Source organism: Aythya fuligula, chromosome 2 (assembly GCF_009819795.1).
Source record: "Aythya fuligula isolate bAytFul2 chromosome 2, bAytFul2.pri, whole genome shotgun sequence".
NCBI classification, from domain to species: Eukaryota; Metazoa; Chordata; class Aves; order Anseriformes; family Anatidae; genus Aythya; species Aythya fuligula.
Window position 1 is genome coordinate 108641938 of NC_045560.1, and position 24092 is coordinate 108666029.

Sequence of the window (24092 nt, forward strand, 5' to 3'; positions counted from 1 at the left end):
TTATTCATGAAGCACTGCGTACCTCTAACACAGTCATCGGCCTCTATTGAGATGCAGTTTACGAAAGCAGCCTACCCAGAAGGAGCAAAACACTCCTAGCCAAAAGCCAGTTCTGGATTTTGTAACCTGAATTCCTAAAGGAGAGCACTGTAATTCCTAGAAGTGATGGAAGCAACTCCGATCACCATTTCTCTCCACCAAAAAAAGGAAAACAGTACCAAAGGTATTCAAATTATGCTGAAGATGCTGGAAGTGTGTGGCAGATCTGCCACACATTTCATACCACGTAACTAGAGGATATAATGATGAGAAATGGAACAGAAAAAGATGCCTTCTCCTCACACACCCGAAGCACTATAGACAGCAGAAGCTCTCAAAATATATTGTATATAGCTTCATTTGGATGGCAAGAATAATGTATTTTCAGATAGAAAACAAACAGCATAGAGGCAGCACACTTTCCTTCTTCCTCCAGCCCCATCCTCACTGTGTTTTCAGAAAAGATAGGATGAAAGAAAAAAACCTGATTGCAATGAAAGACAATGAATTCTGTATTGTTAGCGCTGAGATCTGGTGAAAGGCATCAGTCAAACACTTGGCTCATACACAGATTTCTTTTATTGTTATTATTTTAAAGAAAGCACTAGAATTAACCATGTAAGGTTAAAAAGCAGTATTAATATTGTATTCAGTGTCAAGAAATGGAGGAGTTAAGATGGTAAAATATCTCCTCAATTACACCCATAGGATTTTAACATGTTAATGTGCAAGTCTAAGACAAAAATCATTAATTTACAATGGATTAAAATTTGAAGGATGGGAATTTCTTCATCATGTATGCTCACAGTAGGAAGTGAAGTACTCAGTCACTGAAGTACAAAATCAGTATGCTTAAGTGATTCATGACTCATTTTTAAGGCAAAAATAGATAACATGGTTGTATACAGCTGCAAAAATATTTACAGATATGATTAGATAAACAGTCCACTTCTGGCATGAAAATGTTTAATGCCATACTTAACACAGCAGTGTCTTGTTTGAAAAAAAAAATTATCATAAACTGCAAAAATCTAGCTAGGATGAGTAACACTGACATTTTTATCTGTGCCTCCCAAATCACTGATCCCTGTTCCTAAGCCTCTGCCACTCTAAGCTTTCCTTTCTCCCTGCCCATTTCCAGTCTTACTGCAAAGGTACAGGTGTGCCTGAGCAGCCTCCGAGTACACAGAGGCAAAAGCTGAAATACTAAAATGTATGCAAAAGGTCCCAAAAAGAAAAGAGGAAAACAAGCAGATCCAGAGGAAAAGGAAAAAAGCGTTATCTGCAGGTATCAAGGATTTGCTCAGTCATCCTTGTCTTTTGCTCCGTGTTTAAGGATGCGTGTGAACTCGATGTAGTTGAAATTCCCCTTCTTGTCGATCGGTGCCTCTCTGTAGAGCTCATCTACCTCCTCGTCTGTGAACCTGTCTCCCATTGTCGTCAGCAGCTCTCGCAGGTAGTCCTCTTGAATAAACCCTACAGGGTGAGGTATAGGGAAACACAAAAGGAAGTTGTTTCTTAGCAAGCCTTCAAAAGCAGCAGGATGAATGTGCGATGGCCCGACGACAGACATGCAATCACCTAACACAACACGTAGGATGTGCATTTGTACCAAAAGCCTGAAGTACTTCCTTAATCGAGTTGTAAAGAAATTTTTTGAATGTAAAGGGGAGGGAGAGAACTTTGATGCATTTCATACAAATATTTTTAGAAGGCCTGATCTGCTGTGATCTAATAATATCTATTTCCTTACATGGATCTTCAGCAGCTCGAAGTCGAAAGACACGATCCTGAGCTACGAATATGGTCACTGCTAACCTTCATTATGAAAGCACTTCTCTTGATTGAATTCTATTTTTCTTGACTTAATTAGATGCATGTGTGCATCCTCTATAAACGAGTTTCCTGTGGGGACTAAATAACCACTGGTTGGCTTTTCACCGCTGCACAGCGCCGTTGCTGGAGGGTTTATGTGGATGCAGTGAACTGCTGGCACGCATCCAGGGGTAGAGTTTATAATAGATCAGACTCTCAGACAGGATAGAGCAAGTTAACTCAGGAAGGAGCAAGAATGTTTACCATGGAGAGGTAGAGGCAGAAAAACTAGTCAAAAGAGGTAGGATATACAATGAGGTGTTTTGTTTTTTCTTTTTTAAATGACAAAATGTTAGCAGATTTTAGAGGAAACTATCAAAGATATAAGAAGGAGCAGCTGATGATTTTATTACTGCAAAGAAAGCTCTGTCAATTCAATTTCAGTAGGTGGGCAGAACCACCAGCTGCCAAATAATTCCAGGAAAGTTTAGAGATTAAAAAAGGAATGTGCAAAAGAGACACAGACCTGAACTCCTTACTGCTGAAGTAAGACCTATCATGCCTTTACATGCACAATAGTTGCTTCCTTGGAGAAAGAAAGCTGTTACTGAACTCGAGTTGGAGAAATACCAGCAACAGAATGGAGGTAGAAGTAGGTTCCAAAAAGAAATTTTTTACTGGGCAGAACAGCTGGAAATCATAAGTAGACACCAACAGTGACTGATGTAGAATTAGTTAGGATGTGATTTTTACAAAAAAAAGAATTCTGCTTTGAAAAGAGAGCTGTATAACTTGAGCAAACAGAGTTCATTAGAGAGAAAGCCAAGAAGGAAATCAGGGAACCAAAAGGCAGTCAATGAGCATGACAAATTACCCTAGGGTTGGTCTATGCTGCAGGGAAGGGGGAAAAAAAAAAACACCAAAAAACACAACAAACACATGTTACAACATATGCTAATTGAAACAGCATCATATCCTAGTGCAGGCAAGTCCATGATTAATGACTCCGAATGAAGAAGGCTAACAGCAATGTTATCATTTGAAATCAGGAGGGGAATGTTCAATTAGCCAGGCCCTACTTAATTGGGTCAAATTTTGCAGTTGTCTCTTCGCAGGTGTGAGCAAAGGGGGGAGGGGGTGACACGACAGGACATGACACAGACAAAACAAACTAAATACAGAAGGCTTTTTCCTTCTGTAGCACTACAGAGACCAAATAGTGATGAGAGATGACATAAGGATTAGTATTCAAAGAATGCAAGGCCTTTCGTGGTACAAGTTTAGCCTCGAGGACTTAATCTCTTTTGTCTGAGTCGGTAGGTGTTTAAGCACCGAACTGGGTTGCCAGACGAGGCATACGCTAAAAGTTTTAGCAGCACAGATTATATAAAGCATAAAGTCTACCCACTATCCCTAAACCAATCTCACACACAATTTCAACGTAGACAGGGAGTAATAAATTAATGAAGCAAAATTTAAGATGCAGCCTTTGGCAGGCAGCACAAAACAGATGACAGCGCAGGATCAAACAGCAGACAAAAGTTACACCGATTTAGAAGACAGATATAAGCTTTTATACTAATTTCATAGTACTACTGGTTTATGTGACAGTAATGCTGAAGTAATATACCCAACTAGATGGACCATATAGGAAAAGTAAGTAAAAACAAGTACAACTGCTTTATCCTCATCAAGAGGATCTGATTTGGATTTATTCTCCTTCAAAAGAACTACACTAATGCTGAGTAGAAAATCAGGTCCGTAACACAGACACATGGAGATTATTAAGTGAAAAGAAGGAAAAAGGAAAAGAAAGTTCAAATCTGAGTATAAGATGAATAACAGGCAAAGACAACATGGGTTCTACCTTACACTTCATTTTTTAAAGTGCGTTTTGATGATCATCATTCAAAAATCAATAAAACAGCATAAATATCTTAACATGTTTCCTGGTTAAAACTTCAGGATGGCACAAGACATAAAACGGACTGTGAAATCGTTACCTTCAAGTTATCCTGGGACTAAACTAAAACATTTATCACGGAGAGTTTAAAGATGATAAAAATCAATCTTATCAGTACATGGGGGCCTGAACTAGTAACTTATTATTTACAGAGACACAGAAGGTCACTGTTTAAAAGAACAGGTAGCACAATCATTTTCTTTATATCCTAATTCACAGGTTCTTGTTTTCGTGCACACAAAAAAACCCTGTAGCACACTGAGTCAGACTACCTGTGGAGAGAAAATAATTAACCTACTAACAAAACTTCCTTCTCTAGGAGATGGTAAAGAGATTTCCCTTGAGAGGGAGGAAGTCAATTAACATTTGAAAAGGCCTTACCACCAGAAAGCCTGTTTACCTACATCCCAGCAGGAAGGGGATGCACTTTGAAAAGGCAAAAGGTGCTAAAAATACACAGACAGAAAATAGCTGTTTGAAACGGAATAATATCCTTTGAAAGAATCTAGAGCACACATCCACAGATTAGATTGAAACATTTCGGTAGGCAGCTGTGAGAAGAGTTACAGGTGTTGCCTACGCTCTCGATGTGACTGCATGATTTCTGCACGCACTAGCAGGGCAGCCCTGACACTCTGTGACTGCACAGAATGCCCTCAGGATCCATCCCTGGTCACTACCCAGTTCTGCAAAACCTCAGCCTACATGAGTAAATAAATAAAAGCCCAAACTCTAGCTTCATGATTGCAGACACAACCTTGAAAGTCTGATAAAGCAAAACTGAGCTCTGCATTCTTTCCCTCCCCCTTCCTTGCTACGCAAGTCAATTCAATGTCATTTCTGCCTTCTGGCCCCACCCTGTTTTATCTCAGCAGATCACCACGGCTACAGCCCTTGCTATGCCTTTAAAAGGACTGAGCCGGGCGTGATGGCATGACACAGAGGATTTGTCATCAAAGCCTAACACACACTAGGCAAGAGGAGGGGTAAGAAGAAAGAGTTTATGCACTCTGGATGGTCTGTCTTCAAGTATTAAATACATCAAACAGTCAGATGTATCTACTGCAGAGGGAGGACAAACTCTTGTCATACAGATTTCACATCTACTCCCTTTTAAGTGCCATAGAAAAAAACACAGCTTACTGATTTGAATTTCTTATCTTCTCTGAGCACATATGTCATATTTTGTACTTTGAGGAACATGCACGCTGCCTAATTAAAGCACTCTTCTTCAAAGCCCCACAGAAGAATGTTACTACTAGTCCTCAGCGTGCAGCCACCGCAGCCTGACAGCTTTCACTCTCACTTATTACTAGAGTCAAGTTCTCATACGTGGCAGATGATGCCATCTAGCATTACTGTGGAATACTTCATTGACAAAGGTGCAAAAGTCAGCCTACTAATTAGAAATCCAAATAAACAACATGTAAATACAACACCCCAAAGGAGCTGACTATCACCCACATACCTGTTGCTTCTTCATCAAAGCAAGCAAAAGCATTCCTGATTACATCTTCCGGATCGGTGCCGTTTAACTTCTCACCAAACATTGTGAGGAACATCGTGAAGTTTATGGGTCCTGGGGCCTCGTTCATCATGGCATCTAGGTATTCGTCCGTTGGATTCTTTCCTACAAAGAAAAACATTCAGCTTTGTTTGAGCTTTCAAACTAAACCCAACAAAAGTCACCTGAATAGTGCAATACAAAGTGAGACACTTATAAGCTATCCCAAATGCACTGTTTTAATTATAATAAATTTGCTTGGCAACTGTAAAGAGAAAAGGCACATTACCAAGGGAGGCAAGCATGTCGTGCAGGTCCTCCTTGTCAATGAAGCCATCCCTGTTCTGATCGATCATGTTGAAGGCCTCCTTGAATTCCTGTATCTGCGACTGATCAAACATCGCAAATACATTGGAAGTGGCGCGCTGAGGGCGCTTCTTGGTGGTCTTCGTCTTTGCTTTTTTGCTAGACATCTTGGCTGTTGGATACTAGGAGAGAAGTAAACAGAATAAGGTCAGAGTTAGGACATTAAAATAAAATGTACTAAGCTTAAATCTTTAAAGTTAGTGTTCAGAAACAGAACACACCTCTAACACCCTTACATTTCCTCTCAGCAGAGCCTATTTCCCTAACCAGGAAGTGCAAAAGAGAAGCAGGAAATACAAACATCAGTCAGACTGTTAACTAATAAAAGTGACTAAAACGAGATGTAAATTGCACTTCATTTTCACTGTTAAAAGAAACAGTTTTCATCTTGGTTTCCTTCTTACAACATGCATCTGCAAGAACGGAACTTTGGTCTCACGTTTAAAGGAGGAAAGCGAGGTTTTGAGCCTGTGAAGTAGCTTTGTATGGATACAGTGTAAGTGTGTGCAATATTAGAGTAAGGGGAAGAGAAACAGAACTCAGTTCACCTGAACAAACCCCGAAGTGCCTGTGCTTGGCAGTATAGGCACACATATTACAGCAGTTGGTTTTGTATGACAACGGGTCTCCATCTCTGCCTTGCATTCCCTTGTTTAAAAAAACAACCCCCTGACATTAGGAGAACCGTGCCAGCTGCTTTTCTGCTGTTATCTGACTTCAATTTACTTTTATCCACTTAATTTCACCTGTACCACAGGTTCAGCCTACCTGACAGCTACCTGAAAGCTTCCTGCCTGCTCCTTTAAGCAAAAGGGGGGGGAAAAAAACAACACCTCAGGGCTTTTGCTCCTCTCCCTAGCACCGGGCACCTTCACCTGTGGCAGGCTGAGCCGCAGGGCAATGTCACCCTGCGGTGGCTTCATCCTTCGTGCCGTCATTTACCTGTTGCTACGGCTCCTTTAGGATCTGACGCCTTTATCCCTCAGGGCGAGCGGGGCCGGCAGGGGGCTGACAGCGCCACAGGGGCTGCGCCACGCCCGGGGAGCCGCCAGCAGCCGGCCGGCCGCGGAGAAACCCGCTCGGGGACAGCGCCCGGAATCTAAAATCGCTCCCAAGGCCTCCCGACGAAGCTCTAAGCTGTATATTTGCGGGTTATTTGCAGGTTATTTGCGGGTTATTTGCCCCCACAGGCAGCCCGGCCGCCCCCCGCCGCCTCCCCTCAGCAGCAGCCGCCCCCCAACGGCCGCCCCGCAATGGCCGCCGCCCAACGCCCCCCACCGGGGACCCCCCCCCCCCCGGTGCCCAACGGCCTCACCCCAGCGGCTGCCGCAGCGGATCGGGGCTGTGGAGGAACCGGCGGCGGTGGCGGCGCTTCCTGGACAAAACCACCGCCCCGCCGGGGGCGGGCAGCGGGCCGGGCAGCCGCCGGGCGGCTCCCGCTGAGGCGGGCGGCGGCCCCGCTCCGCGCCCTCCCCGCCGCCGCCTGCCCTCCCTCACGGCGGAGGCTCCGCGGGGCGGCCCCGCAGCCGCTCTTCTCTCCCTCTCCCCCCCCCCCCCCTCCGGGAGAGTTGGTGCAGCCCGGGGGCAGCGCCGCCGCCCCTCAGCGGGTGCCCGGCGGCGGGACCATTGGTGGAGGAGGGGGGGGGAGCCGGTGGCCGGCCGCCATCTCAGCGCCGCCCCCTCCAAGCGGAGCCACCTCAGGCTTCAGAAAAATGTTGTTTAGTCCATAAAGGGGTGTGAATTGTTGCAAGTTTGGAGAGCTGCGCTGTCAGCTTGCTGTTCTTTCATCCCCTTTCCGACCTGTCACCGGTTTTGCTGGTGTACAGCATATTTATGGTACAATTTAGTAACTCTCAATAATAAAAGAGAGAAAAAAAACATAATTCTGCCAAAATTACCGCTTTTGGTGTTTCAGTACAGACCTTTACAGAAGCGTAGGCACTGCACATACTGAAGTTAATGCATCCTCTAGAAGCAGAGTTGAAGGGGGACACGTTAATGGCTAAAAGGCCCAAATTTCCTTCCCCTTCCCACCCTAACACAGAAAACAGGTGTGAGAATGTGGCCTAAGACTGAAGAATTTTAATACTTTCTCCAGCTTGCCTGAAAACACAATGGCAAAAAGTAGCTGAACTTTGATGACACAGGAGCATGGCCCTAGAAGAAGTACTGGGGAAAAATCCCCAGTACCTGGGGAAAAATCCCCGTGCTTACTGCATACGGCGCATGGTTTCGTAAGAATACATGCACAGTGTGAGTGGGTGGAAGAGTGGCAGGGACACCGAGACAATAACAGAGTCATTAAAATACCCTGTGATAATCTCAAACAACCAAATCATGTGTTGAAATTTAATTACGAAAATAGCAATTTCATGTCTTGATCTAAAACCCTTCCACCAGTTACTTAAAATGGAACCAGTGTTGCACACACACTACTCTGTATTGTACTTTTTGTTCTATTAAAAAGGTGTTATATGAAACCTGTCAGGCTGTATGTTGCTCCCAGTGTTTAACTTTCAAATAGGTGAGAAGAGATAGGGTAACATTGCTTGCTCTGCATGAGATCAGCTTAGTGATGAAATAATGTCTGCTCCTTGCTCTCTCAAAGCTTTTGTTCTCCAGTTTACCGTATCACAGTGAAGCAAGAACCACTTCTTAAATGCAGACCATTTCCTGTGTGATGTAAATGTATATAATCCTTTTCCAAATGGTTCAGTCTTACGATACACACACTCACAATACAGCTTAAGAAATTTAAGGGGGGCGAAAATGGATGTATATTGCGCCTCATAAAAAAAAGGCCTTTTATGTGTCTGCATTAGCTGGTGGTACAGATCTTGATATCTGCTGTGATGATCCCTCAGGTGAGCAGGGCTCCATGCTGTATAAAGCTCCCTCTGGAGAGGATACAGGTAGGACGATGGTTCCTGTGAGCAGTACTGTGACTGTGAGTGCCTGGCTGGTGCTGGAGGAGCACGAGCGGCTGTGATCTCCCTACCTGCTGCCACACAGCCTGTTTCTGAGGGTACAGGGAAGTCTCTTGAGTATGCAGCTCCTTTGTGCTCCGATCGTGCTCCCAGGTTGCACAGGGAGCTGTTCTGGCAGGTGATTATCTGATGGGACAGAGGGCCTGGTCTTGACAGCGGCTGTCGGGCTCTTCCAGAAGAGCAGTCTGGGCACATCCTAGGGAAAGCATGCTCTGGGAAGCCCATGCTTGCAATGGGCAGCTCTGCTAAGAGGTTCCTCCACCACCACGTACAGAGTCCTCACGTCCTGGCACTGCAGTGGCAGCGAAACATTTCTACAGCTGCTCTGCACACAATGTGTCCTTCGTGGCTCACAGGAAGGGCGTTTTGGTCAGGGGCTGCTCAAGCAAGGGTGAAAGGATGCCAATGTAGCCCTCCGTACTGCACCAAGCAGTGGGGCCATCTAGTGACGAGCATTGCTTTTATACAGCATTTGCCCTGTGGGCTGGAGAAAAATGCTTCCACCACCGCATCCAAGAATGTCTGCCAAAGGCTTGTTTATTTCTCAGTACCGCCTAATTTCCTGGAGAAACCATACACAACAGGAATTAATTTATCTATTCTGAAAACATGAGCTTTTTTAAATGCTGAGTTTTCAACTCTTTATGTTTTCTTCTAACTCCTTTTCCTTCATTACTCCCACCTTCTTCCTCATTTGTCAGACGTATTTGAGAAAACAAGCCTTTAAGCAAAACATGTAAAATTTTCCCATCCTGTCCATCTAAAATATTTTATTACTTTGGTGGAGTCGAAAAGTTTTCTTAGAGTTACTTTCCTTAGATTGCAGAAAAGTCTTCAAAATTAACTATTTCAATCTTAAGTTCTAAGGCTGTCACAGACAACAAGCAGTTTACAGCAAACTTTTTCCCCACTTTCATTTAATTCTCTCCATTTCCTGACCACGGCAGAGTTGTAATGACTGGGTGAATATTTGTGATTAACTTGGTTGCTTAATGAAGCAGGGTCGATCTGGGTTATTTGATGTTATTTCATAAATCTACGGAATGCAAGAGGAACAGCTGTGCTGCTTCACAGTAAAAGCCTGCCTAGGCCATTCATCCCTAGCTGTAAAGAGCTGCATGAGCTGGATGTGGAGAGCAGGGAGCAAAGTCTTGGCCCTCCTTTGGAGAGCTGCTGTTCCCTTGGCCATGTGTGCCCTGCCTGCTCTTTTGGCAAGTATAAACTGGCACTTAAAGCAGAGAAGGGGAAACCCAGCAACTGTCCCCTCCCTCCACTTCTTCTTGTATCTCTAAGAGGAGCTCCACTGGGATGCACTGGCTCCTTGAATGTCTTCAGCAACCAGACCTGAGGTCTTCCCCTGCCAGACCCATGGAAGGTCTTTTTTTGATTTGTGATTTTCACATTGAAATAAGGATTAAAAATATGTGAAAGTTGGATGGATGTTTTTGTAAATTAAGAGATTTTTCTGCGCATATTATCATTGTTCAAGAAAAATTGCAAATGCTAATTACAGAGGTTAAGTATTGACAGCACAATTAAAATCATACATGTCCGAATTTTGATCTGAGGTAGTTTTAGGTCAAAACAGTCATTTAGCAAAAGCATGTTGACTGTCAGTTCCTTCACCTAGTATTTTGTCTCATTACTCTCTGCCTTTCTATGCTTTCCCATTCCAGCTGTTATCTGTTGTCTCTGTAAAGCTATCCTAAGTGCAGTGCTGTATCGGTCAGAGTGACAGTAATTCTTGTGATACTTGGGAGCCGGAATTGTTCGGAATTCCTCCAAAAATAGCCACAGTGCTGTGATCCAAAGGGACGACATCTGAGAAGTTTTAAACCCAAGAAGGGATTCTGAATGCGTATCTTTGCTTGGATCTCTCCGGGAGCCTCAGAGCAAGACTTCCAGCCAACTTTCTGGATGTTCACTGTTTTGAAAGGCCTCATGAATAAAAATGGTAAGTAACTGCTTTCCCAGGTGATCCCTGCTTCAGTGCAGATACTGAGGCATACAAAATAAAGGCTCTCAGAGAATATGCCGTAGCCTATAGAAGAAAGACGTGTGTTTCTCCAACACGTAAAAGACAAATAACCCTGTTTTGACTTTCTGGTAACTTCCATTGTGCCCAGCTGAGGAAAATGTAAGCTCTCTAGAGCATCGTATGACAATGATATTCCAAGGCTAAGGACAAAGCAGAGAAATGTAATGCAACATAAATAAAATACAGTCAGTCTTTTTGAAGTGTTGTAAAACAGGAAAAAAAAAAAAGCAAACAAGCAAAAACAAACAAAAAACATAGTTATTTAAGTCTGCAGTTTGATCACTGTATGAGTGGGGACTGAAACTGGCTGATTGACTGTGAAGGGACTGGAGTCAGCAGAAAAGGTGCTCCTTGCCAGTCTTACATTCCCAAGTCCAAAGTCCTTTGTATAGAAGCAACACGCACATGCACACAAACACACAGTTGAAATGTACATCTTGGGCTGCTGATTCCTGCTACCTGTTCTCTATGATAAAGAAATCACGCTACTGCCACTTCCCTGCTTCTGCTGGATGTCCATCACTTGTTTTTAATTCCAGCTGGCAAGTTGTGATACTTGTAGTCAAATCGTTGTGTTCCCTCCTACCTCCTTTGCGCACTACTTTTAAACAGAAGTATTGTCAGACACCATGATTCTTCAATGTTTATACATAAAATGCAAAAATAAACAAGTTTTAATGTATTCTTAGTCAGAAGAGACTGAGCCCTCCAGTTTTTCAAACACATGTAATTAATTCTGCTAAGCCAGAGCCCATAGCACATGCTGAATTAGCGTGTGTATCTCTTTGACAGTGTGCTTGTACAAATAAGGAAGAAAATGAAATTTGTTCAATGCTTGGCCAAAGGCCTAAAAATGGTATTTTAAAACATATCCAGAAAACAGGAAGGAGCGTATTTAGTCAGGTGGTTGGCACAAAAAGTAAGCTCTTATCAGTTTTCTTGTTAGCTGATGCTTACAAAAGGTTTGTTGGCTGGTGAACCAATTTCAAAATCAACATGTTTCTTGTGGGCTGGTGATATGTTGACAGTATAAAACGTGTTGCTTTAGAGATGATTAGCTCACAGCTAAGGAAGAGGAATTTGACAGAGGGAAAAAAAAGTCAGTGCCTGTTAGATACAATGCTAAGTCAAGGCTCAAGTTACTTGCGTCTGATGCCAGCTCTATTTTAGCAAGTACTAAGACAGCGCTTGCAGTCCTTATTTTACACCCAGTCAATTGGCTATGTTAGACAAAGGCTGTAAATTATTGTGAAACGCTGCCTTTCAACTCCCAAGGAGATATACACACAACACTCACAGGCAAAACAAAAGAAAACTAAACTACCAAAAATGTATTTCAATATTTAGATTGTGCCAATCTGTTCTCTCTGGTGACCAGCAATAGGACACAAGGGAATGGAGTCAAGCTGCAACAGGGGAGATTCAGGATGGATATCAGGAAGAAGTTCTTCACCCAGAGGGTGGTCACACACTGGAACAGGCTCCCCAGGGACACAGTCACGGCACCAAGCCTGTCAGAGTTTAAGAAGTGTTTGGACTGTGCTCTTAGTCTTATGGTCTGAATTTTTGGGTAGACCTGTGTGGTGCCAGGAGTTGGACTCGATGATCCTTGTGGGTCACTTCCATTTTGGAACATTCTGTGGTTCTATGATTCAGTGATTCTATTTATGGAGGTTTTACTCACTGATACCTTAAAACAGTCAAAGTGAGGAAATCAGAGATTAAAGATTAAATAAGCCTTGCAAAATTGAGCAGTGACAGCTGACAAAAATGCTAAAGTGAATGCTGCTGTCATGCACCGTCTGCTTCTGTAGGTGCACATATTCAAGTTTAACTTTACCTGCCTAATTCTGTACTGTTTATAACTGCTTTTCAAGCTTTGTCAAAGGACAAGACTGGTTTACAAAGGGAATAAATCACCACTATATGGTAAAGGAAACTGCATGAGCAAACTGTTGGGATTTTCCAGGAGGCATTTTGATTTCCTGTTCTCCTGTTAATCATGTGCTTCCAAAGAACATGTAAACATCTTCTGTTAGTGTTATTAGAGACACAGAATATCCCGAGCTGGAAGGGACCCACAAGGATCACTGAGTCCAACTCCTGGCTCCACACAGGACCACCCAAAAGTCAGAGCACGTGTCTGAGAGCATTATCCGGGCACTTCTTGAACTCTCCTAAAGGCTCGGTGCCGTTACCACTGTCCTGGGGACCCTGTCGCAGTGCCCGACCCCCCTCTGGGTGCAGACCCTTTCCCTAACCCCCAGGCTGACCCTCCCCTGTCCCAGCTCCATGCCGTTCCCTCGGGTCCTGTCACTGTCCCCAGAGAGCAGAGCTCAGTGCCTGCCCCTCCGCTCCCCTCCTGAGGGAGCTGCAGGCCGCCATGAGGCCTCCCCTCAGCCTGCTCTGCTCGGGGCTGAGCAAACCAAAGGGCCTCAGCCGCTCCGAGTATGTCTTCCCGTCCAGATCTTTTACCATCTTTGTAGCCCCCCTTTGCACACTCTCTAATATTTTTATGCCCTTCTTATACTGTGGCACCCCAAACTGCACACAGCACTGGAGGTGAGGCTGCACCAGCACAGAGCAGAGCAGGACAATCCCTTCCCTCAGCCAGCTAGTAGTGCTGTGCCTGATGCATCCCACATATGGCCCATGGTGTGCCAGGGCACACTAGTGGCTCGTGTTCAACTTGCCACCAACCAGAACCCCCAGATCCCTTCCTGTGGGGCTGCCCTCCAGCCTCTTGTCCCCCAGTCTGTACACGCAGCCAGGGTTGCCCCATCCCAGCTGCAGAATCCGGCACTTGCTCTTGTTAAGATTTCACACAGTTGGCGATGCACTCTCATTTGTCAAGATCTTTCTGCAGGGCCTCTCTACCCTCCAGGGAGTCAATCGCTCCTCCTAATTTGGTGTCATCTGCAAACTTAGTGTACATCTGAATCCTGCATCCAAGTCATTTATGAGAACATTAAAGAGAACTGGCCCCAAAACGGAGCCCTGCAGAACCCCACTAATGACTGTCCACTAGCCTGATGCAACCCCATTTACGATAACCCTTTAAGCCTGACCCGGGCTCAAAGTTTGAATGACATTCATTCAGACTGCTTGACCCCTTAAGCCCTGTGATGCAACACCTATTATGTACAATCTGTTTTCTAGGGAACATTACACATTTTGGCCTGAAAACTTCCCTTGGCAATAACCATTTCTGTATTGCCAAAATTTGTAAAGCTAATTATTTTTTAGAAGGCCTAGCGTGGGTATTGCCAAAGGATGTGGTACCCCAGCAGCCTGCGTGTTCTGTCTGCCCTCAGCAACCAAGTTTGCTCCTGCAGGAAACTCCTGGTCCCAGGGAACTCCACGTACAGGCCCACGAACTGGAGGGAGAAAACAGGAAGCTCAGCCATGTGCTCCCACTTTTAGTCTTCATAACAAGTTTCCTAATCTAATATATCAAAAGTTTAGGAAAACAGCGATCTCTGAGTCACCAGCCATGAGCTGCGTGGAGTTGTTTTCCAGTATTCCTTTTCGACATTTTGTAATAACTTATTTGCAAGCTGCGTTTGCCGATTTCTCTTTTTTTCTGCATTGTTCCTGGCATTCATAATCCTGTTTTTGAGTTCATAGAGTTTGCTCCTGTCATACTGAATCATTTCTCCGTGAACTAGAAGGGTATCTAATAGCGACAGCAGTGTTTGAAAAATCAAGGGAGCAGACCAAAATAGGAGGACGGGTACACAGACAGCACCAACGGCAGATTAACTGCTGCTATCCAAAACGTTTCTGCCTCTATTTTAATTGTTACTCACCTGTTATTTGGACTTCCATAGTCTGAATGCCTTCAGTGGAGTAAAAGCTACTCGTTGCTAGTTGAAACTCCCCAGGAACGTATCAGATAATATATTAGCATTATTGCCAACAAGAAAAAGCCATGGACATGAGAAACATTTGACAAGATTCAAGATATTTTCCATCTTTCAGAACAAATACTATGGGCAGGATACTAAGGCCCTGATGTCCTGTTCCAGGATGGGGCCCATTTCATTCCCTAACATACGCTGGTGATCTTAGAAACAAGTATGCAATCTAAAGATAGTTCTCAGCTCAGTAGCGAAACAGATCCTTACTTCCACGTCTATGGACACCACCTCTGTGACAGCAGTTAGTTGCTATGCTAAGTGTATTTGGCTGACTCCATTTTGTGAAACGCTTGTTAGGGGATCACTGCGTGAGAATGTTTTACTTGCTTAGGTGCAGATTAAAAGAACAGAAACAAGCACATCCTGAACAGTCAAAATGCTGCGTATGACGAGCATCACCAGCAACAGAGGGGAAAAATAAAAAAAAAAGGGGGGCAAATATACACTGGCAGCACTTCACGCAGACAGATTCCTCTCTGGATTTTTCTCATGCAGCTGCAGTCAGGCTTTGGCTTGAGTTTGACCCTTGTGGATGTAGCCTTAGAAGAGGGTAAATGGGTCACATAGGATAAATCACTCCTTTTCAATGGCGCTTTGCAGGGTGTTATATATCACTGCAGATTTAAGGCTATTAAATGTGTGCATCAGCCTGTGAAAATAGTCTTTCATCATAAGCCTACTCTAGCACAGTTTGAAGACCCATTATACATGAACCCCAAGGGAGAACAGATTGATTCCAAAAATTTGACTGCAAAATGCTAAGATTAAGTCATCAGGATCTTAAACTGTTTCAAAGACCAAAGTTATTTTTATTTTTGGAAGTGGATTATTGATGACACATCCCTCCAGCCCTCAGCACGCAACCTCAGCTGTCTGAACATTCCTAGCTGCAAAATGCATCTGATGCTCTTATATGGTCTCTTGGCAGGGCTTGTTATTGACCTTCCAGTGGTTAAGGATAAATCCTTAAGGATAAATCCAGTGGTTAAGGATAAATAAGGATAAAACAACATGCCCACGGTCAAGTGGACTAGTCTTCTATATTACAATACGGATAACAGGGAGACCTGGCCACATGGAAGATCAGCATTATTTGCACTTGAACATACTTGGAAATTCTTCCTCAGTAACATATCTTCCTTTATAGGTATCTTTACACTTCATACAGTTCTCCATGACCATCCCCTAATCAGCAAAAGTGGCCAACAGCATAATGTCCACACACAGCAACAAGAAACAAAACTGCTATGTTCCCCATTTCAGCTGGCTCTTGAAAAATTAAGGGCAGCAGCACAGAAGATTTGGAAATAATCTTCCTCTCAAGGATACCAGATTCTCTTTATCTTTAGCATGATATTCAATTTAATAATCACTAATTCTAAACTTATTTCCAACATGGAAAAAACAGATGGTTTATCTGCTAATTATTCAGTGTAACATACCAGCACCTAAAATTTATTGAGAAGATTTACTAATCAGGAAGAGAATAGTTCAGAGGCCCAGTGTTTGTAAGAGAATAAAAGCTTAACCTCCCAGTCTTAGTCCATTTAGTTGTTCAAAGAAAAAAAGACTTAATGTTTATCCTTAGTGCAGGCTGCTTGCATATCCACACACAATACTGAATTGCAAAAATGCTACGAGAACAGCAAAGAAGTAGAGTGGAATTGCTCCTCAACTTAATGGTACATAGCGACACTTCACCGATTTCATGTGTCCTAGATATCAACAGTTCTGTGACAAGGGTGTTGTAGGTAAAGATTTTGACATGACCTGCCTTCTCAGAGTCATCTGCAGGTATTCCAGGGAAAGACTACCCTAGTAACCATACTCAAGAGCATAGAGAGTTTAAAAGCAATCTTTTGAGAATAGGAAGAGGTGTGGCAGTCTGAAGTACTACTGTGAAGAACACAGTCTGGGTAGGAGGGAAAAAAAAAAAAGGAAGAAAAATTGAGACAAAACAAAAATAGGAAAGTAATGGTTGAAAACCAATTTTAATTAAGCCCAGAAGTAGAAGAAACCACCAAGGAATGAACAAAGGATGCTTACTGTGTGTAAAATCAACTGATTTATGAAGCTAAAGACAGAACATGTGAACACAGGCAAGATTAAGAAACCAAGCCTTCCATGACTCTACACAGGAAGTTAGACAAACACTACTTTTTTGTAGAGTATTTGCATCCTGGGGCATTTCATGCTGGCCCAATCTTCTCACACCCTTTAGCTAAAGTAAGATTCCTATCCTTTTGGGTCTCATGTGAAATAGCTCAGGGAATGGTTTCTGGTTAAGAGGTCATCGCTTGAACAGACAAATACGTAGGCAAGATGGATTTCCCTTTACTTTTTTAGCTTGTAGGAGCTAGGAGCAGGAGACACATGGAAGGATGTAGTCAGTCTGAGAACTGAGTAGGAACTTTCTCTTCTCTTGGTATTCAGGAGAACAGCATCAACACAGCTGTTTTTGTGTGAACGGATTTTGTTTGTGCAAAAGCTACTTCATTAATATCAGGTAGATTAATAAAACATATGATCATTGAAGTAGTGAGAGTGGTTTTACCACACACAGGGCTTACCATGTTAATTCTCCCAACTTTCTTGCTGTCATTCTCCCATGCAAATGCTATTAGCTGCAGAACAAAATTTATGGAGGTTTTCTGGACAAGTATTGCTATTAATCACCGCCAGCACAGACGCTTTTACCCCATAGATGCCTTTGCATGAGCTTCCTCCAACAGAAGGAAAAAATATGCCTAATTCCCACTTATTGCCAGTAGTAAAAACAGGAATGCAAACTTGGGAACATAAACATTGATATAAAAATATTGCTGAAAAACTGTCAACAGAAAGAGGAAATAAAAACTAGGCAAGAATCATAAATGCTCCCTGCTGGCAATTAGGCAATTCTAAGTCTTCCCTAAAGATTTCTTGGGCTAAGTACTTACACCAGTCATATTCCACTTGGAAAACTGATGTAGCAGATTTATGCAGCTTCATTTTTAAAGACACCAGCATATACTGCTAGAAGCATTTCGTAACTATGCAACAGAGAACAATACATTATGAGAATGAGTTTGAGCTTGATTTGCAACTGCAAATAAAATACAGTTAAGACCCGCATTCGTAAATGCATAATAGAAATTCCCCTCTCCACAAAAGAATGAGATTTTAATCTATATAGCAAACTTTATTTCAAAATGGCATTTGTTACAAAAAAGTGTAAAAATCCAGCTAAACCAGAAATATTGAGATTATTTCCATGGACTTCAAAGTCCACTGATCTTTGTCCCCATATGCTTTTCCTCAATATGTTCCCCACTTCCAGTCTGATTACACAGGTGCAGATGTGCCTAAATGGCCTGGAATAGATAAATACGTAAAGAAAGGCAAAAGCTGTAAAGCTAAATGCATGCAACAACTTCTACCCTCAAAAACCCTCAAAAATAAACATAAGTGTGAAGTAGACATTAATCTGCAGGTATCCAAAGATTTGCTCAGTCATCCTTGTCTTTTGCTCCATGTTTAAGGATGCGCGTGAACTCGATGTAGTTGAAATTCCCCTTCTTGTCGATCGGTGCCTCCCTGTAGAGCTCATCTACCTCCTCATCTGTGAACCTGTCTCCCATTGTTGTCAGCAGCTCTCGCAGGTAGTCCTCTTGAATAAACCCTACAGTAAGCGGACAAGAAAAAACCTTTTACATTTATCTGCTAACTGCTGGATAATAATTTTAATTCTTTAATAAAAGAGCTAATCTTTTTCAGCACATGAAAAAGCCTATTACCATAACATACAAATAATTACAAGCAATCAATCAAGTCAAGCTTCTTAGTTAATTTGCATGGTCTCACTACTTCAAGTAAAGGTCACTGCATGACCTGCCTTTGTAAGAAGTTTGTCAGTGTCCATGTGCTGTCGTCTTAATAGGACTGAACTCCCAGTAGCACTGAGAGCCTTTTAACAACTATGTATTTTATACAAAAGGGATCCATTTTTCTTAAACATTCCTAATGAAAACAATCACTTAAAATGGAACTTTATCATTGGTCAACATCTGTGTTAAGCACTGGGAAGTTCAAAATATTTTAAAGACTCAGAATTCATCTTAAATCATTGGCAAAACTCACATTTACCAGACTCATTGGAAAGAACACATTTTTACCATTGTTTTATTAAACAGCCTTAAATAACCTGAAATTCCTTTCTTCTATCAGCAATCTAATTACTAGCTTTTTCTTGTATAGATTTTCTTCTCCTATAAGTGCAGCTGAACAAGTTGCTAACAAAAAAGGTTCTTCAAAAAAGCACACCAGCTTTGTAAACAAGGAGGATTCCCCTTACATATGTTGCCCCGACACTGAATTTAAAGTTAGAAAACAAAAAATAAGGCCATGGCTCCCAGTCAGTATCTTGTTCTCTTTTCCTGCCTTGAAAAAATAAATGAAGAGCTAGAAGTTTGGGATTCCGTTTTTCATTGTTAAAAAAAAAGCAACGCTATTTTCAGCTGCTGAGGAAATACAGCATGATTTTTACCTTCCAGAAATCAGAATTCTCAGAGTTAACATTCATCACTACTTCCATGAATAGAAGTATTTATGGTTACAAAACCAAGTAAGAGCAATACACATACACTGTTATTTTACCCACATACCTGTTGCTTCTTCGTCAAAGCAAGCAAAAGCATTCCTGATTACATCTTCCGGATCGGTTCCATTTAACTTCTCACCAAACATTGTGAGGAACATCGTGAAGTTTATGGGTCCTGGGGCCTCGTTCATCATGGCATCTAGGTATTCGTCTGTTGGATTCTTTCCTACAAAGAAAAACATTCAGCTTTGTTTGAGCTTTCAAACTAAACCCAACAAAAGTCACCTGAATAGTGCAATACAAAGTGAGACACTTATAATTAAAATAGTGCATTTGGGATAGCTTACAATAAATTTGCTTGACAACCTTAAAGAGAGAAGGCACATTACCAAGGGAGGCAAGCATGTCATGCAGGTCCTCCTTGTCGATGAAGCCATCTCTGTTCTGATCGATCATGTTGAAGGCCTCCTTGAATTCCTGTATCTGCGACTGATCAAACATGGCAAATACATTGGAAGTGGCGCGCTGAGGGCGCTTCTTGGTGGTCTTCGTCTTTGCCCTTTTGCTAGACATGTTGGCTGTTGGCTCTAGGAAAACAGAAACATATCCAAAATTTAGACTTATTAAACCAAATTGCAAGTACTTAAGGGGAGAGATGGATACAAAATTATCAAATTTCATGTTGTAGTCAAACACAACATACAGAGTTACTTTGTTTTCTTTTATGCAGACTTAACTGACTACTAAGCATAATCTCCTGCATGATTCAGAGAGAGAGAGTGCTGAAGGTCAACAGCATGCTACATTATAAAAACAAAACAAATCACAGCTCCTGAAGTGAAGCTCGCTCAGTGCTTGTATTTCTGATTCAGAACCCCAACTGCCTCATCCGAAAACCAAAGACAACCTGTTTAGCAGATCAGGAAGCACTGGTGACCTGGCATGTAGAAGGTTATCATCTGCCAACCTGTACAGTATTTAGCTGTTAAATAAACTTTAGCTTACTGCTTGATAACATCTGGGAGAAAAAAATATGTATTTTAGACTCTGAATAACAATGCTGAAGTAGCTGCTGTTCAAGGAGCTGACCCTGACAGGATCCTCATGTTTTTCTGAAGGTTTTTGAACAGTGCTGGGCTGGGGTGCTGGGAAATGGAGAGATTGGCCAAGCCAGCCCCTACTGGAGTTCTTTCAAAGCCAACTAGGGGATTGTGTGTTGGAAAGTGGAAACTGACTCTTGGGCCAAAAGCACTGCATTGCTACTCTCTTACACAGCTGAACTATTAACAGAATACATATGCAAATGCCAGCATACTCCGTTTATTTTGCAAGTGAATTAAAGTCACATAAGTATTCTTAGAAGTTGATAACTTGAAAGAAACGATCTTCAGATCATAGAACTGCTATTGTCATAGGCTCTTTACATAGCACATGTATATGAATTGCATTGTTTCCCTTGAGCTGCCAAAGAAGCTAACAAGTGGTAGTTCCCGTGGAAACATTAATACAATCTGGGTATAAGTGAGACTTTCAAGTTAGTGGCTTGTGTTTAGCTGAGAAGACAGACTTAACATTCAACAAATATGAAAATCTGGTGCGCTGACATGCAAACACAAAGACCTCAGCATAAGGCAGGACTTGTTTACCACTGTTTCTAGGACACTGTTGTAGTACACATCTAGGCATTAGTTTTATTTAATGCAAATACATGTAATCCACACTGCTCTAATCCTTTTTTATGCCCAACCAAGTGTTACCCAACCCAGATTCCTTCTATCCTTGGTTTTGGGTTTTACATTAAGCACATGCAGTAAGCGCCCTGAAAGAGGAGGACTTCAAGCTTCACTTGTCACAAGAATGCCAACATGCTGAAATTGACAGTATTAATTGGCAGCTCCAAGTATTAATTTTCTAACTTAGTTTTGTTCAATGATCTCATCACCAATGCAATTCTAATTAGAGTCACAGGTCTAATGGCTTCTCAACAGTTTGTTCACAAGTTACTCTATTTTGTTAGGCTCCTGAACATCAAGACTGAAGTCACCAACTTGGATTCCTCCTTTAAAAAAAAAGGAAAAGGCAGAGTTGCTCCCATAGATGATCAACTGAATACACAGGCAAAAAGCAGTTACCTTTCTTCTTTTGTTTTTAATTAGAGGAAACGCATTTTACCTTGCTTTGTGTCAGATACGTGGCACGCTGTACCAAGCATCTGGATCATGAAAGGATATTCCATAGTTCTGTCCTTCTCCTCCCGTCTACAAGCAGCGTTACTGATCTCCCCTGCTAATTCCACGCTTTTATAGCTTACGTTCATATACAACGTTCGCCTGACGTATAAAACCAACCATTATGCCCTGAACTAAAAATAGCCCCCGAAATGCAACTGTGCATCATTCGGCAACGCTGAAGTTCTCATCGTTACATTCACTGACCACAAGCTATCTGAAACCTCTGGCCTCCAACAACACTTCAGCAAACAAACCTGAACTCCTGACGCCCAGAAACCCATGAAGGCAGCCGACAAAACAGGAGTTGGCTTTCAGGCTGCAGTCAGGAGCTGCGCGTGACTTCGGTCTTCTTCTTACCTCAGTAGAAACCTGTTCAACTCTGAATTGCTGGTTAAAAGTTCCACTGCTCAAAATACGGCCAAATCGTACCCACTAAGAATTGTTCACTGAGGTAGTTCATAGCTTGAAGGATATTGGCTATTCAAAGTAAACCAAAACAAGTTTCCTTTGGATGCAGCACAGGACAGTGCTCCCAGAAGGCCAGGGAGCTGCTACCTCCAATTCCCTAATGTACAATTCAGTCCTAACTGAGAAGGTAACAGAAGCAGACTGCTACTCACTGCAGCTACGCATGGTGGGAAGAGAACCATTTGTTTTTAACTCTGTTCAAGAGATTGCCACATCAGAGTATCACACTACAAGAGACAAAAAAAATGCCAACGGAACAGTATCTGTACTTGCATGGCTGCTTTCTAATGTTTCTCTAAACCAGCTTTGGGAAGCAGCCATACAGAGCACAGAAGGCACAACTCCTGCACTCAGACCTCTTGAGCATCAGCATGGAGAGAGACAGGAGCATTTAACTAGACTGTACTGCCTTTCAGCACAAGCTGGTGCAAGTAAGCCTGAGGTAGGTTGCACCCTGGAAAACTCCATTAGAAGGAGAGTGATAAATTGGAACATCCTCAGAAAAAAAACACACAAGGACATCAATCCATCCAGCCAAAGAGACCAATTTGTGATGGATAGAAGATCCAAGTGTTTATACATAAGTTATCCTGGTGCATGCAGCAATGAGCAAGAACTAGCTTCACTTGAGTCAAATACAGGACTCACTGATTTTGGAGAAAAAAGGATTTCATCTGAGATATCCACCAGAGAGACCATTTTGTTACAGAAGTCATGGCACTGGAATTGAATGCATGAAGTGCAGGGTGAACATAGAAGAGTATCAGTAGATAAGCAAATGGAAACACTTCACATTGGATGGCCCAAATCCTGACAGAGAGGCTGGGTTTCCACCTAACATTATGACTCACAGAAAGGCTGGGGCCTTATTTCAGAAACCGTGCAGGAACTCCTCCTGTAAGGCTCATAGTACACCTCAAGTCCCACAACGCCTCCCCACAGAACCCTGGGCTGGATCTAACGCTGCTGCCATTACGTTGACACATAACAGCCACCTCTCCACACACACAGAATCACAGAACCATCCAGGTTGGAAGAGACCTCAAGATCATCAAGTCCAACCTCTGACCTAACACTAACAAGTCCTCCTCTAAACCATATCACTAAGCTCTACATCTAAATGTCTTTTAAAGACCTCCAGGGATGGTGACTCCACCACTTCCCTGGGCAGCCTGTTCCAATGCCTCACAACCCTTTCAGTAAAGAAGTTCTTCCTAAGATCCAACCTAAAACTCCCCTGGCGCAACTTTAGCCCATTCCCCCTCGTCCTGTCACCAGGCACGTGGGAGAACAGGCCAACCCCCACCTCGCTACAGCCTCCCTTGAGGTACCGATAGAGAGCGATAAGGTCGCCCCTGAGCCTCCTCTTCTCCAGGCTGAACAAGCCCAGCTCCCTCAGCCGCTCCTCGTAGGACTTGTTCTCCAGGCCCCTCACCAGCTTCGTCGCCCTTCTCTGCACCCGCTCAAGCACCTCGATGTCCTTCTTGTAGCGAGGGGCCCAAAACTGAACACAGTACTCGAGGTGCGGCCTCACCAGAGCTGAGTACAGGGGGACGATCACCTCCCTAGCCCTGCTGGTCACACTGTTTCTGATACAAGCCAGGATGCCGTTGGCCTTCTTGGCCACCTGAGCACACTGCTGGCTCATATTCAGCTGACTATCCACCATCACTCCCAGGTCCTTCTCTGCCTGGCAGCTCTCCAACCATTCCTCTCCCAGCCTGTAGCTCTGCTTGGGGTTATTGCGCCCCAGGTGCAGGACCCGGCACTTGGCCTTGTGGAACCTCACACAGCTGGCCCCAGCCCACCGGCCCAGCTCACCCAGCCCCCCCTGCAGAGCCTTCCAACGAAGCGGCCCCGGCCCTACCCCCCCGCCACTGACCGGGCGTCGGCGGAGCTCCGGCGGCGACACGGACACGGAGAGGGACCAACGGCACCAACGGCTACAGCAGCAGCGGCGGCACTTCCGGGCAGCGCGCGGCCGCCGCCCAACCAGCGCACGGGAAAGGAAGCGTGGGCGAGACCATTCCTGAAGAAAACCCGGGGGGGGAAGGGCACGCGGCTCATCGCTCCTGACGGCACACGCCGCGACCCGAGCCCAGCTGACGGCACTATGGCGGCGACCGGGTTTGACCCTCCTCTCGGCCTCTTCTTGCCCTTATCAGTGGTTCTGTGAGGGCCA

General features: G+C 43.5%; 2 protein-coding genes across 2 annotated transcripts; both read right to left on the minus strand.

Annotated features, from left to right (window-relative positions):
• Window positions 1–600: 600 nt before the first annotated feature.
• Window positions 601–7096, minus strand: LOC116486339 (myosin regulatory light chain 2, smooth muscle minor isoform-like). Its single transcript, XM_032182495.1, has 4 exons — window positions 7003–7096; window positions 5611–5809; window positions 5286–5447; window positions 601–1515 (listed from the first exon to the last, which is right to left on the minus strand). Exons 2-4 carry the CDS (start codon window positions 5792–5794, stop codon window positions 1343–1345), a joined length of 519 nt encoding a protein of 172 aa, XP_032038386.1. The 5' UTR covers window positions 5795–5809; window positions 7003–7096; the 3' UTR covers window positions 601–1342.
• A 10691-nt stretch (window positions 7097–17787) lies between these two features.
• On the minus strand, window positions 17788–23884 carry LOC116486483 (myosin regulatory light chain 2, smooth muscle minor isoform). Its single transcript, XM_032182758.1, has 4 exons — window positions 23793–23884; window positions 19601–19798; window positions 19276–19437; window positions 17788–18293 (listed from the first exon to the last, which is right to left on the minus strand). Exons 2-4 carry the CDS (start codon window positions 19782–19784, stop codon window positions 18121–18123), a joined length of 519 nt encoding a protein of 172 aa, XP_032038649.1. The 5' UTR covers window positions 19785–19798; window positions 23793–23884; the 3' UTR covers window positions 17788–18120.
• Between the last annotated feature and the right edge of the window lie 208 nt (window positions 23885–24092).